Source organism: Salmo salar, chromosome 23 (assembly GCF_965601325.2).
Source record: "Salmo salar chromosome 23, fSalSal1, whole genome shotgun sequence".
NCBI lineage: Eukaryota > Metazoa > Chordata > Actinopteri > Salmoniformes > Salmonidae > Salmo > Salmo salar.
The window spans coordinates 21,990,001-22,005,915 of NC_138313.1; the positions used below are offsets into that span (position 1 = coordinate 21,990,001).

The 15,915-nt window shown below is 44.0% G+C and overlaps 2 protein-coding genes across 2 annotated transcripts in view; one reads left to right on the top strand and one right to left on the bottom strand.

Annotated features, from left to right (window-relative positions):
• The window catches only part of LOC106584113 (sec1 family domain-containing protein 2), a 163,067-nt gene extending 162,656 nt beyond the window's left edge, over positions 1-411 (top strand). The window contains exon 9 of the mRNA XM_014168979.3: positions 1-411. This exon is cut by the window's left edge and continues 135 nt beyond it. The gene's annotated coding sequence lies outside the window, so the exon portion shown is untranslated.
• A 1,206-nt stretch (positions 412-1,617) lies between these two features.
• LOC106584114 (RAS-like, family 11, member B) lies at positions 1,618-4,136 on the bottom strand. Its single transcript, XM_014168980.3, has 3 exons — positions 3,871-4,136; positions 3,602-3,738; positions 1,618-2,911 (listed from the first exon to the last, which is right to left on the bottom strand). The coding sequence occupies exons 1-3, from the start codon at positions 3,980-3,982 to the stop codon at positions 2,411-2,413; spliced, it is 750 nt and encodes a 249-aa protein (XP_014024455.1). The 5' UTR covers positions 3,983-4,136; the 3' UTR covers positions 1,618-2,410.
• Between the last annotated feature and the right edge of the window lie 11,779 nt (positions 4,137-15,915).

Consider the following 15,915-nt stretch of genomic DNA (forward strand, 5'->3'; position numbering starts at 1 on the left):
CCTACCGCTCTTAGGGTGTGGAGAGGAGAAATGAGAGGCTCCAGTGAGATTGTGTGGTTTGGTAATGGACTGGAGTCATGGGTGTGGTGAGGAGAGGTGGAGGTTTATGAATTCGAACTACAGAACAAAACAGAGGATCTCTTTAGGCTTTTTTTCCAAAGGCATTCCCAAATGTTTACTTCAGTTGTGTTACGTTAGAGTCCTCTCCCTTCCCTTGTACTCCCCAAATCACGTTGTAAGGCAACACTTAGGTACTTATGGATTCTCTCATTCCAAACTGTGTAGAATGTAAACGTGACGTAATCTGGTCTCGTAGCTCATGACATTCAAATCAAGTTACTTTAATACATGTTTTGTTGTTTACCTTCAATCTGAATGCGTTGAATAAATCTCCTATATTTGTGAAACCCATCCATGTGAAATGGAAAGTTCTTGAATGCTAGTCGGTTAGTGTGTGTGTGTGTGTGTGTGTGTGTGTGTGTGTGTGTGTGTGTGTGAGAGAGAGAGTTGTAGGGTTGTTCTGGCTCTGGCACTAACCGAAGTGCTAACGTTCCTATAGTATGTGTGAGCTCATTAGAGGTGAGAGTGTGAAGTAACGTGAGGCGTCCTGGTGTTGAGATGGTGTGTCAACAACCAAGCCGTTCAGTATGCAGAGGAGAGCAGCGAGAATTAGAGCCATGTCTCTATGCACATTACAACCCTGACCTGACACCACAAACATACACCACAATAATACTGTTGTGTGGTGGCTGTGATATTTGTTGCCCTGACAATGACATGATCAGACAACCACCTCAATGCTATCACAGTGACACAGCTGTCCTGTCAGTCACACTGCCCACCTTCCTGTGACATCATAGTAAGACAATGGTGGTGCTCTGTTGTAGCTGTCATGTTAAAGGACAATTCCGCCACTTTTGAACCTTATATATATATTCATTATCTGCAGCACCAAACTAGTGTACATGTGTGAAAACAGCTTGTTTCTATGATTAAGATAAAGGTCCTAAAAAATGCTTATGTGACAGTGTAGGATTAAAAGTTGTGATTTTCAAAACCTGCAAAAAGTTTAGCCAGAGTGCTCCCCACAATCGGTGTTTGATGTAATCCGTTATAGATTTAAAGTTCTACTAAATGTAGAAATGCGCCATTGTCAAACACTGGTATTGTGCTGAGATAGTGAAAAGGAACTTGAAAGTTGGTGTAATTGCCCTTTAAATCACTGTCTATGGATGAGTCAAACAGCCTTCACACTGGTTTTTGTGCATTCTACACCCACTGCTGTGGTAGGACATGCCATGAATTATACTTGATTAAAAGCCTTCCTCCGACTTAGATATGGGGTATATGCTAATTATGTGGAGCCACAGTCATTTATCAACCATTCTTCTCGTGAGTTTCAGAATCTGAATTCTCTGTGGAGTTAAGAGATGGGGTGTGATTTAGTCTAATCCCGGCCTGTTAATGTTCAAAATGGCTTCATTGTAAATAGTGTATGCACACAGACCCTCCCCTACAATCCATTCATATGTCTGTGTACCTGGTTCAAACCTGGCCTGTATAAAAGTATCAGTGTATTTTACTCAAGAGGTGATAGTCAGAAGACAAGAGCCGTCATGAAGTCAATCATTTTATTTTCAAAAGTATAACAAATAAGCCATTTGGCTTCCTTAAAGTGCATCACAGATACCCGACATCCCAGTGTCCAATCTATACTGCCCCGCAGTGATCCTGCCTTCCTCTCATAGCTCACTACCATGATGTGCAAAATGATGGTTTTGCCTGCTGTCCAAGGAATGCACTGGGGAACTGGAGATAATGACAGACGAGAAATGTAACAGTGAAAACACAGCATGCTGACTCAAGTGCTTGGCGTGTTTGACAATGAGTGTTCTCTCAGCATTGCCAAGCAGAGTGGCAGCCTGAACAAAAAAATCAAACTGTCACAATAGGTGCCAGCTTAAAAAAAACAATAATCTGTGCAGTGTTCTTCAAGGCTTTTGTTGCCAGGAGAAGATATGAGATGGTGTTCACACGTGATCTGGAGCATCTGGGCTTCATTCAGCTCAAGGACAGCTTCCCTCTTTGTCCCTTCTGGTGGGCTGACACACCAACACCTCCCAGCTGCTGTCTCATAGCAGACGTCAGTGAACAGTCCCAGACAGGACAGGAGTGACGACAGGCTGACTGACACCTGTCCGCCCCACAGGTCATTTCCGCTGTCAGAGTGAACATGGGTCAGAGTTGAGCCTCCATTTTGTCTCTGCTGCTCGTCGCAAGTCAGGCTGCTCCAGCCATATTGAGAAGTCCCAAACAAGGCGCAGGAATCTTCTCTGCCCTCTTTTCTCCTCAATTTATTTTCAGTAGCCACTCTGGACCATGTTGTGTAATAGACGAACCGAAGTCCTTCTCACACAGAGGTGACAGTCCTGACTTTAGCCGACAGGGCCTGCTTGAAGCGCCTCTTCAGGTCCTGCATGTTGGGGGACTTGGGCCTGGGGATAAGGGGTGAGCGTCCCTTCTTCTCAGCCGCTCCGCTGGAGGTGGTGTGGGAGGACATAGGGGCTGTGGGCTGCTGTTTGGCCATGTGGCAGCACAGCCTGTGGAAGGCCCCGTGTACCTGGCTGTAGTCTTCGCTGGCTGACACCTCGTAGAAGGAGCAGCCCAGCGCTGCTGCCAGCAGAGGGCCCTGTTCGGCATCCACCCGCCTCATATGCAGCAGGTCCGCCTTATTGGCCAGCAGGATGACGGGTGGCACGTTGGCCCCACCCGCTCGGACCACCAGCTGGTGCAACTGGCCAATCAGATCAAAGCTATGGCGGTCAGTCACAGAGTAGACCAGCACCACGGCGTCGGCCCATTGGATGGAGCAGGTCACATGATCAGGGATGCTGAGGCCGTTACCTGTCAGCTGAGGAGAAAAAAGGAGGAGATCGTGGTTAGAGAACTGTTGCATTGGAACCCATTTGATGAACGTTACATAATCCACCCTGGACAGCTATGGGATTTAAAATTGAAACCAGATCAAATATTCCCATCATTATGCAACAGGTCTGTTCTACTGAATGGAGTGCTGTAGTCTAGTCAGCCAGTGGGAGTAATTTAACTCCTATCCTGCCCCTAGCCTACTCTCTCCTGTGGCTGCTGAGTGAGTGAAGGGGAACTAGGTGAGGTTGATTGAGGAACCAGGAGTGGGGTATCATTTACCCCTGGCTCAGACATCCACTGAATAGAAATGGGAAATTAGATGGCTAGACTACAAGTCTCTGTACTTCAGTAATAAAAAAAGCTGCGGGTTTGGACCAAAGCCCAGACCAGGGAGGGAAGAACTCTAAACAGAATGCTCAGAGACTTCTCATAGCCTACTATAGTAATATAACGACTGTAGATACTAATTGGTGGTAGGATTAACTAATGACCTATTCCTAAAACCTCAAACTTCAAAAACCCTACACTGATCAGAGGCTAGCCCTAAATAGAAGACTAGCCCTAAATGGTGTTGGTTTGTAGGCACACAAGCAGACGTCTCGAGCGTTCAATTCAAGCAGAGTGAGCGGATTTTGAAAGAGTTTGTGTAGCAAAAGGCAGATCGTGAACTTACATCAACACCTGGCGTGTCCTGGACTTGGATGGCTACTTGCTCTCCTCCGTCCACCTGGACCTCTCTTGAATAAAGGTTTCCTGCGTTTCTCTCGTAGTCGCCGATGAAGCGCCTTGTTAGAAATCTTACTACCAGAGCTGGAAGAGAAGACGACCATAACATTAACCAAATGGTCCAGATACATTTCTCAAATGCAGTTAACATAAACGAACAAGTTCAAACAGTAAAACGAAAAACTGTAGGTAAATCCAAATTATTTTTCAATGTACCTGTTTTGCCAACTCCGCTGCCCCCGATCACCGCTATCTTAATGTTCCCGTTGGACGGGCACTCTGGGGTCGCAAACTCCGCGATGGTTGACATGTTCTGGATCAGACGCATTTTTACTAAATCCTCGTTCAGTTTTCAATATGATGCAAAAATTTCATTCAGCTCTGTCAAATAATGTTTCGTAAAATATCTTGTACCTAAAGTAAGCCCTGAGATCAGCTTGAGAAAAGCACTCTCTTGTCCGCCGTTCCTTCTAAACCGAAGCTGACTTTGTGAATACTGCAAGATGTGAAAGCCCGTTGGATTTTATAGTGCCACAGAAATGGTCAATGCTGATTGGCTGGTGGCAACAGCAGGCTCTTTCGGCACCCTGCCTCCTTTCACGTGGATCCGCGAGCCAAACACAGGAGAAAAAGACTGCAACTACCAATTGGATACCAGGAAATTGTGGAGAAAAAGTGGCAAAAATAAATAAATAAAAAGAATGCCCCGTGCAACAAACAGGTGGGTCAGTTCTTAACAAAACATCATTTCGTATACAGAATAAGCCTTAATAGCTACCGTAGCGGGACTGGGGAGCTAGTAATTGACCAGATATATGACATTTTATAATACCCAAAACACGTGAAAAAATGGTGAATGAGATTATAGTATAATTATTGATCCTCAATAGAAACCAAACCTATGGAAAATGTTATTTGGGCCTAAGTATAAGAAAGAAATAAGAATATAATGACCACGTGCACACAGATGCACATTGCACATCTGCAAGGAGAATCTAAAACATCACAGGTAAAGTGTGATCAAACGCACATCCTTTTGTGGGGTGCAGGGCCGGATAAATTCGTTATGAAAGTAATACAGCCCGCACACTCGTAAACTCCGCCACGTACCCTTATGAATAAACCTACAACATTTCGATCCTGCAAGCAGTGGCGGATTTAGGTATAGGCGACATGGGCAGCCAACCAAGGCGGCATCTTTCCGGGGGCAGTACGATGCGCCGCACAAAAACAAATCGGAATGGTGACATTTGCGCGATCGGTTTTTCTATCGCTCATTTGCGCATCACGTCAATGATATCATGTGGGCGCCCTGATTCTAGTTGCCTGGGAAGGTCTCCCACTCAGAAGTAGAGATGGGGAGGGGGCGGGTGTAGGTTGACCTCAGGTCTCCCCACTGGAAGCCCGAGGTAGGGGGAGCGGGGAATCTATCAAATAGCGCACCTCTAACGTTGTACAGTACTAATGCAATTAGTACAATCAATCACACTAAGAAATGCTACCAAATAAACTACAATTCATTCATAATACTGTGAATATTTAGTTTCACAGACATATTGTTGCATTTCTTTCTGGTTTGTGCGAAATCGGGTCGCCCAGGGAGCCATACAAGCTAGAACTGCCTGCAAGGATCTTCATGTTTATTAATAAACGGGCGTGGTGGAGTATATGAGTGTGCGGCCTCTATTTCTAAAATATCACAGTACATAGGCTACACAGGAAAGTATAAAGGTATTTGTTTAGCAGTTGTCCTATTTAGAGACGCATTGACTGTACTTGTCTGTATGAAACATGCACACAAACATCCAGGTCTTTTGTGTCTGACCGTGTGCATGTGCAGAAGTATTGAGAAGATAGCTGTCGTTTCAGTGGCAGCCATCCCAAGTTGTGTGAATGGAATATAACCAGTTATTTTGGAGGCTACTCCATGGAGTATTGTTGTGAAATAGGTCCATGCTGGTGGTGGTAGGTAATGGGAGCAGTCAGACAGGCTCTTACATGTCCTCAGCCCTCTGCACAGGGGGTTGATGTTCTCTAAACGGAACCCCACACACGCCTATCAGACCCCATGCAAACACACAGAGGTGTGAAAGTTGTCTGGCTGACACCTAACTCGAAGTCCTCCTGACTTCAGAGTCTGGAAAGGCATCTATAATGACGGGGGCTGTGGTTTTCAACTGATTGGTTCTCCTGTGTCTTTCTCACTCAAATACGAACCTAACGTAGCAGGCTCAAACACCCACACGGACAGCCACACAAAGGCCCGAGCACCGCCCCCTTCCAATACAACTGTTGGATTTTCAAATCCAAACAACGAGATAGAAAGAGGAGGAAGGGAAGCACTACTAAGGTACACAATAGTAAATGTTGGTAGACAGAAGGTGCTCTTTGGTAAAAGGGTTGAGTTGGTCTTCAAAAAGAAAGGAGGACCAAGGCACTCTTCATATAATAGATTAAAATGCCTTTATTAGTATGGCATGTTCAATAGAAACAATGTTTTTAAAAACCCGACGCGTTTCGGCTGCATGGCCTTGGCCTGAAGGCCATGCAGCCGAAACGCGTCGGTTTTTTAAAAACATTGTTTCTATTGAACATGCCATACTAATAAAGGCATTTTAATCTATTATATGAAGAGTGCCTTGGTCCTCCTTTCTTTTTGAAGACCAAACAACGAGATGTCGCAATCCCCTAGGGAGAAAGAAAAAAATAAACGATTGACAGAACCAATCAAAGCTCAAGCCAACTTCTGTGCGAATACTGCGCTGACAACGGACTCCTGTCCAGACCAGTGTGTCACAGCTCTCCCTCACTATGTACCATGTGAGTCGCGTCAGCCAGGCTGTGGCAGCCCCCTACCTCCTCAATTATTTACAACCCTCAATTCACAGCAGAGCACTTAAATATGTCCAGAAACAAAGTATACCAAACAAAATTATAAATGCAACATGTAAAGTGTTGGTCCTATGTTTCATCAGCTGAAATAAAAGATCCCAGAAATGTTCACTTTGCTTATGTCTGCAGCTTGTGCAGCAGCAGGAGTGTAGGTGGACTGTGGTGACAGAGCAGTGTTTCAAAAGAAAGCATTTTGTCGGTCTTTATTGTTTCTACTACAATTACTGCTGCTGAATAACCTACTTCTCTTTTTGTTAACCTATTCCTTTTCTTTGCCCCACTTTATTATGTATCCCTCTCTCCCTTCACCCACAAGCCCTCTCCCTCTCTCGCTCTCTCGCTCTCTCGCTCTCCCCCCCATCTTTCATCCGCGTTCATGCATCTGCCTCTTGAGGTATGTTGGCAGCCGGTCATAGACTGATTATGGTCTGGTATGTCTTTTTTATAAGAGCCCTGATGACAGGCGAGGGCACTCATATATAAAATGAATGCCTAGGATTCATCAGCAGACAGGTCCCTGCTAGCTGCACAGCACAGCGTGTCACCAGCCCTCCCACAGCCCACCTCACCACATCACAAACACCCAGCCCCCAGTGCCTCATAGGATGGGCGTGTGTTTACCATGCCCATAACCAGCTTGTTCAGGAGTGTCCTTTGTACTGGTGAGGGATCTGCAACTTTGCACTGTCACAATAACGGCTTCGTAATTGTAGCTGCAGGATTTATGCTGGTGATATAGAAATCTCTGCACCCAGAAGCAAATTGTTTAAGCACGCTGGCCACTGATCAGCTAATGTTAAGGAAGTCACGAGAGACAGAGGTTGTACTCTGATGGTTTTTATGACTGTGCCCTGGCTACAGCTACTTTATTATGCCATGATGATGACACACTCCTCAGCTTCTATCCCCCTCTAACCTGTCCCCATACAGGTGACTCATGCTGACACGTCAGAGCCGTTCTACAAATGAGCTCGGTGTTCACCGCCGTGTCCGAGGTGTTGCGTTAGCTGCTCTAGATGCCTGTTAGCCTAATGAAGGGCCGGTGATATTCACTCTTTAGCTCCATGAAGACAGATGTCCGATACGCTGTGAGCCTGTCATTCACATAGAGGTTTTAAGGTGTCGGGTCGTCCATCCATATAACATCTCACTGACGGCGTACAGCACGTGTCCTATTATGATATTCTGTGCATTGTTAATTGACAATGGTAATTGATTTGTTTTTTCTGAATGTGGGTCATAAACCTTCCCATTATTGAGTGTAGGATATTGTGATACGTACAACCTGGCAGTAAATCCACTGCTCCTCATTCTGATAGTTGTTGTTGTTACTGTTTTAGAGAGATATACTGTAACGCGACAATGCATTTCAGTTTATGGTATTGTGTTAAGATCTTGCGCGTGAATGAGCTTCCTCAGGTACATAGTGCTGCGTAGTTGTGCATTTGGGCTGAAAGTTCATTTTCACTGAGAGAGTGAAAGAGAAACACATACAAATAAATGTGAATATAAAGAGCAGACAATTAGCCAGAGAGAATAAACAAAGCGTGAGCAGAACAAGGAATCAACTAGGGATAGGGGTGTCACGGGGTGTCACTCACACAGTGGTGACAACGGAAGGCTAGAGGGGACAGAATGGGGGTGGTCTCTAGTTTGGGTGTGGACCCTCGAGGGGACAGGGGGCTTCCATGGAGCAGCAGGGGAGTGGCAGGGTAATTGGGCTTGTGGAAGGGGCAGGGGGAAGGAGTGATGTGGGGGGTATTCTCAGAAGGATGTTTGTTGACACAGAGGTGAAGACTGATTTCCCATGGTGTGGAATGGAAGTAAACCCACCTTTTACACTCTCCCCAAAGAGGAGAGGCATTGATTAAGGCCATAGACTGGGTCTCAGTACACAAATGCAGTGATCTGGAGGATGGGGACAGTCTGACATGATGTCATGCTTTGGGTCACACCTATTAAAGGAGCACTATGCGAAATCGCTCCGCCATTTCCGGGTTGCTAAAATTCTTATAGTGTGCCTAATTTCTGTTTTAAAACAAGCAAGTACAGTGTAGATAATCATTGTACCATGTAAACTGCTGTGAAATATATTTTCCATAAACAAAAATATTGTATATTTCAGCTGTTTGAAGCTGGTGTACGCAAAAATATGCAAAAAAAACCCCGTAAGAACAGGAAGCGTAGAAATGGCGCACATGGAAGCTGTGCCACGCTTCTTAGACCTGCTTTCAATCCGGATGACAGATCTATAACTCACATTGCTATGTGAATTTGGTCGGGTCGCACAAAACGTTACATATTGCAGCTTTAAGTCTGGGTGAGGTAGGATTTGTGTATCACAATATGGATGTTGGTGATATGCAAATCATCCGATTTCATCCTTCTCATGACAAAACAGAACATTTTCAAAATGGAAGCTGTGCCACGTAAACTTAGCACTAGCAACACTCATATAGTAATTTTGTTAATTGTTGAAACTATTGAAGTATATGAAACGCTTCAGTCTGGTTTTAGACCCCATCATAGGACTGAGACTGCACTTGTGAAGGTGGTAAATTACCTTTTAATGGCATCAGACCAAGGCTCTGCATCTGTCCTCGTGCTCCTAGACCTTAGTGCTGCTTTTGATACTATCGATCACCACACTCTTTTGGAGAGATTGGAAACCCAAATTGGTCTACACGGACAAGTTCTGGCCTGGTTTAGATCTTATCTGTCAGAAAGACATCAGTTTGTCTCTGTGGATGGTTTGTCCTCTGACAAATCAACTGTAAATTTCGGTGTTCCTCAAGGTTCCGTTTTAGGACCACTATTGTTTTCACTATATATTTTACCTCTTGGTGATGTTATTTGGAAACATAATGTTAACTTTCACTGCTATGCGGATGACACACAGCTGTACATTTCGATGAAACATGGTGAAGCCACAAAATTGCCCTCCCTGGAAGCCTGTGTTTCATACATAAGGAAGTGGATGGCTGCAAATGGTCTACTTTTAAACTCGGACAAAACAGAGATGCTTGTTCAAGGTCCCAAGAAACAAAGAGATCTTCTGTTGAATCTGACAATTAATCTTGATGGTTGTTCAGTCGTCTGAAATAGAACTGTGAAGGACCTCGGCATTACTCTGAACCCTGATCTCTCTTTTGACGAACATATCAAGACTGTTTCAAGGACAGCTTTTTTCCATCTACGTAACATTGCAAATATCAGAAACTTTCTGTCCAAAAATTATGCAGAAAAATGTATCCATGCTTTTGTCACTTCTAGGGTAGACTACTGCAATGCTCTACTTTCCGGCTACCCGGATAAAGCAATAAATAAACTTCAGTTAGTACTAAACACGGCTGCTAGAATCTTGACTAGAACTAAAAAAATTGATCATATTACTCCAATGCTAGCCTCTCTACACTGGCTTCCTGTTAAGGCAAGGGCTGATTTCAAGGTTTTACTGCTAACTTACAAAGCATTACATGGGCTTGCTCCTACCTATCTTTCCGATTTGGTCCTGCCGTACATACCTACACGTACGCTACGGTCACAAAACCCAGGCCTCCTTACTGTCGCTAGAATTTATAAGCAAACAGCTGGATGCAGGGCTTTCTCCTATAGAGCTCCATTTTTATGGAATGGTCTGTCTACCCATGTGAGAGACGCAGACTCGGTCTCAACCTTTAAGTCTTTATTGAAGACTCATCTCTTCAGTAGGTCCTATGATTTAGTGTAGTCTGGCCCAGGAGTGTGAAGGTGAACAGAAAGGCACTGGAGCAATGAACCGCCCTTGCTGTCTCTGCCTGGCCGGTTACCATCTCTCCACTGGGATTCTCTGCCTCTAGCCCTATTACAGGGGCTGAGTCACTGGCTTACTGGTGCTCTTCCATGCCATCCCTAGGAGGGGTGCGTCACTTGAGTGGGTTGAGTCACTGACGTGATCTTCCTGTCCGGGTTGGCGCCCCCCCCCTTGGATTGTGCTGTGGCAGAGATCTTTGTGGGCTATACTCGGCCTTGTCTCAGGATGGTAAGTTGGTGGTTGAAGATATCCCTCTTGTGGTGTGGGGGCTGTGCTTTGGAAAAGTGGGTGGGGTTATATCCTGCCTGTTTGGCCCTGTCCGGGGGTATCGTCGGATGGGGCCACAGTGTCTCACGACCCCTCCTGTCTCAGCCTCCAGTATTTATGCTGCGGTAGTTTATGTGTCGGGGGGCTAGGGTCAGTCTGTTATATCTGGAGTATTTCTCCTGTCTTATCCGGTGTCCTGTGTGAATTTAAGCATGCTCTCTCTAATTCTCTCTCTCTTTCTATCTTTTTCTCTCTTTCTTTCTCTCTTTCTCTTTCTCTCTCTCTCTCTCTCTCTCTTTTTTCTTTCTCTCTCTCGGAGGACCTGAGCCCTAGGACCATGCTTCAGGACTACCTGGCCTGATGACTCCTTGTTGTCCCCAGTCCACCTGGCTGTGCTGCTGCTCCAGTTTCAACTGTTCTGCCTGCGGCTATGGAACCCGACCTGTTCACCGGACGTGCTACCTGTCCCAGACCTGCTGTTTTCAACTCTCTAGAGACAGCAGGAGCGGTAGAGATACTCTGAATGATCGGCTATGAAAAGCCAATTGACATTTACTCCTGAGGTGCTGACCTGTTGCACCCTCGACAACCACTGTGATTATTATTATTTGACCCTGCTGTTCATCTATGAACATCTCGACCATGTTCTGTTATAATCTCCACCCGGCACAGCCAGAAGAGGACTGGCCACCCCTCATAGCCTGATTCCTCTCTAGGTTTCTTCCTAGGTTCTGGCCTTTCTAGGGAGTTTTTCCTAGCCACCGTGCTTCTACACCTGCATTGCTTGCTGTTTGGGGTTCTAGGCTGGGTTTCTGTACATCACTTTGTGACATCAGCTAATGTAAGAAGGGCTTTATAAATACATTTGATTCGATTTGATATTGTGATATGGATGCCCATACTGCCCAGGCCCTAGACCTAATACATGTAACACCGTCAGTGCCAATGTTTAGGGTAATACCTGTAACCCTGCCAATGCTTGATATCTGATATCAGTAGGATGTGTGCCATCCTTAATGTTTTTCCCACAAGATTCCTAAGCAAATGCAAAAAGCAGGGGGTATTTGGGAAACAGAAAAAGAAGGGATAGCTCTATTCACTTATTTGTTTATATCTCTCACAAGTGTGTTAGCATTTGCAATGACCAATAGAAATTCTATTGACCTATTTGTCACAGCAACTCTTCGCCTGGACAAAGGAAGAGAGGTTGTTTATTCTTATTGAAATGTGAAGATTCAAACATGTTGACAATTTGCATAGTCCTGCATGTCAACAAAGAGGCTGGGGGGATGAGGGTGGTGGTGGGGGGATATGTGCTGCTATGCTGCTGAGTCTGAATTACAATAGCCCCCCTACTCTCAGGAATGTGCCCAAGGCTCTTACAGTGTAAAGTCTTCTTATATATATATATATATATATATATGTTTTTTTGTTTTTTTTATTGGCCCATTCACCTCTTTGGAGGACAATAAATAACTTTGTTTTTACAGCTTTTCATTTGTTGTTACATTTACATTCTACACATATTTTACATACATGGCACTTTTTTTACACAGTAGTTGACAAAATCTAGTTATTTTATATACAGTGCCCTCCGTAATGATTGGGACAGGGAAGCATATGTGTATTAAAGTAGTCAAATGTTAAGTATTTGGTCCCATATTCATAGCATACAATGACTACATCAAGCTTGTGACTCTACACATTTGTTGGATGCATTTGCTGTTCATTTTGGTTGTGTTTCAGATGATTTTGTGCCCAATAGAAATGAATGATAAATAATCTATTGTGTAATTTTGGAGTCACTTTTATTGTAAATAAGAATATAATATGTTTCTAAACACTTCTACATTAATGTGGATGCTACCATGATTATGGATAATCCTGAATGAATCGTGAATAATATGAGTGAGAAAGTTAGACGCACAAATGTCATACTTGTAATGGTGAGAGGTTAGTATGCCTTGGTGAAAAAAAAAATATATAATATAGCTTGGAAAATTCCAGAAAAGTATGTAATGGCTTTAGAAGCTTCTGATAGGCTAATTGACATAATTTGAGTCAATTGGAGGTGTACCTGTGGATGTATTTCAAGGCCTACCTTCAAACTCAGCGCCTCTTTGCTTGACATCATGGGAAAATCAAAAGAAATCAGCCAAGACCTCAGAAAAAAAAATTGTAGACCTCCACAAGTGTGGTTCATCCTTGGGAGCAATTTCCAAACGCCTGAAGGTACCACGTTCATCTGTACAAACAATAGTACTTAAGTATAAACACCATGGGACCATGCAGCCGTCATACCACTCAGGAAGGAGACGCGTTCTGTCTCCTGGAGATGAACTTACTTTGGTGAGAAAAGTGCAAATCAATCCCAGAACAACAGCAAAGGACCTTGTGAAGATGCTGGAGGAAACAGGCACAAAAGTATCTATATCCACAGTAAAACGAGTCCTATATCGACATAACCTGAAAGGCCACTCAGCAAGGAAGAAGCTACTGCTCCAAAACCGCCATAAAAAGCCAGACTATGGTTTGCAACTGCATATGGGGACAAAGATCGTACTTTTTGGAGAAATGTACTCTGGTCTGATGAAACAAAAATAGAACAGTTTGGCCATAATGACCATCGTTATGCTTGGAAGAAAAAGGGGGAGGCTTGCAAGCCGAAGAACACCATCCCAAACGTGAAGCACGGGGGTAAGCAGCATCCTGTTGTGGGGGTGCTTTGCTGCAGGAGGGACTGGTGCACTTCACAAAATAGATGGCATCATGAGGAAAGGAAAATGATGTGGATATATTGAAGCAACATCTCAAGACATCAGTCAGGAAGTTAAAGCTTGGTCGCAAATGGGTCTTCCAAATGGACAGTGACCACAAGCATACATCCAAAGTTGTGGCAAAACGGCTTAAAGATAACAAAGTCAAGGTATTGGAGTGGCCATCACAAAGCCCTGACCTCAACCCTATAGAAAATGTGTGGGCAGAAGTGAAAAAGTGTTGGCGAGCAAGGAGGCCTACAAACCTGACTCAGTTACACCAGCTCTGTCAGGAGGAATGGGCAAAAATTTACCCAACTTATTGGGGGAAGCTTGTGGAAGGCTACCCGAAACATTTGACCCAAGTTAAACAATTTTAAGGCAATGCTACCAAATTTCAAATTGAATGTATGTAAACTTCTGACCCACTGGGAATGTGATGAAAGAAACAAAAGCTGAAATAAATCATTCTCTCTACTATTATTCTGACATTTCACATTCTTAAAATAAATTGGTTATCCTTACTGACCTAAGACAGGGAATTTTTACTAGGATTAAATGTAAGTAATGAAGAAACTCTGTTTAAATGTATTTGGCTAAGGTGTATGTAAACTTCCGACTTCAACTGTATCTCAACGGAGACGGAATTCAAGTGAGGGAAACAGTCCACCTCTGTCTCAATATGTGTAGCCTATGTCTCTGATGTTTTCTGGCCCAAAGGTGTATGAAATTGTTGCCACCCGTAGTATTAAATTCAATAACAAGGGACGCGAGCGAGGATTTGGCCTCTTTTGATTAAAAAAAGATAAAATAATGGCCAATCAGCATTGAGCTAAACTGAGTGTGCTCAGCTGTGAATGGTCCTGGGTCACCGAAAAAAGTGTCAAGGGATGCCAGTTTGGATTTGGCTTCACACCATACACATCACATCAAAAGCAGAATGTCAATGACAGAAAAAACGTGAATTGGTTCAGGTCGTTGTCCTCCGGTGGCTAGCTAGCTAGCTAAAATCATCCCTTTCCTAAATTAGAGTCATAGACCGTTTCATCAACATGAAAGAGAGGAGGATGGCACTGGCTTTCCTCTAAAACATGTTTTTGCGCACGCCACACACACACACACACACACACACACACACACACACACACACACACACACACACACACACACACACATCATATTTAGCTTTCATTGATTGGACTAAATAGTTTTTGGTACATTTTATAGTCACTATTAGACTAAGCATAGGTGATTTGATGATGTTGAAATAGAAGTTGGTACTGGAATAGTGGAGGCAGCTCCTGTTTTCTTTGCAACTTGTGGTAAAACTCTGTGGTTCTAAATAAATAGTTGTTTAGTAGTCCATGACAATGCTCTTTCCATGACATAGACTGACCAGGTGAATGCAGGTGAAAGATATAAAAGTCACTTGTTAAATCCACTTAAATCAGTGTAGATGAATGGGAGGAGACAGGTTAAAAGATTTTTAAGCCTTGAGACAATTAAGACATGGATTGTGTATGTGTGCCATTCAGATGATGAGTGGGCAAGACAAAAGATTTAAGTGACTTTGAACGGGGTATGGTAGTAGGTGCCGGGCGCACCATTTTGTCTCAAGAACTATAACGCTGAACAGTTTCCCATTGTGTACCAAGAATGGTCCACCAACCAAAGGACATCCAGTCAACTTTACACAACTGTGGGAAGCATTGGAGTCAACATGGGCCATCCTCCCTGTGGAATGCTTTCGACACCTTGTATAGTCCATGCCCCAACGAATTGAGGCTGTTCTGAGGGCAAAAGGGGTGGGTGGTTATGACATTGAACTGAGCAGACATGTTTTTAGTGCTCTCCTGCCAATTTCAGCTAAACTTCTTTTTAATTATTTTAATCTCTTATTTTAAATCCTCATAACATGAACAGCAATTTTCTTGGATAATTTCAGGCGTATCTACATCCATTATGAATCAACTTAAACATAGACCTCCTAAAACAAGAAGAACATCTCGCACTGACAACGTGGTCCAGGCTAGGCCAGTTAGCCCTGCTAATTCAGCCAGCTCTACTAACCCAGTTAGCCCTGCAAGCTCCTCACACCACAAGTCCGACATGACAACCAACGATGTCGACGACCTAAACCAGAACTAACGGGTTTTTGGAAGCAATCTCTGCCATGAGGGCGGACTTTTCCATCAAACTCGAAGGTGTCCTAACAGGGATTAGTGAGGTTAAACTTGACCTTAAAGCCTTCTCCAAGCACTTGGACGAAGCAGAGGAATGCATTAGCATGGTGGAAGATACTGTCATCACTATCAAAACAAGCTGGAAAAACAGGTGGCAGACCTTATTTCAAAACCTAACTCGCTTGAGAACCACCACAGGAGGACAAATTTGAGACTGGTTAATCTACACTAAAAAGTAGAAAATGGTGATGCATTTGCATTTCTCGAGAGATTGCTTCCCGAGGCATTGGTTCCAGACAACTTTCCGGATCCCCTGCGCATTGAAAGAGCCCATCGGCTTCCGGCTCCTACAAGCCCAAGAAACCACCCC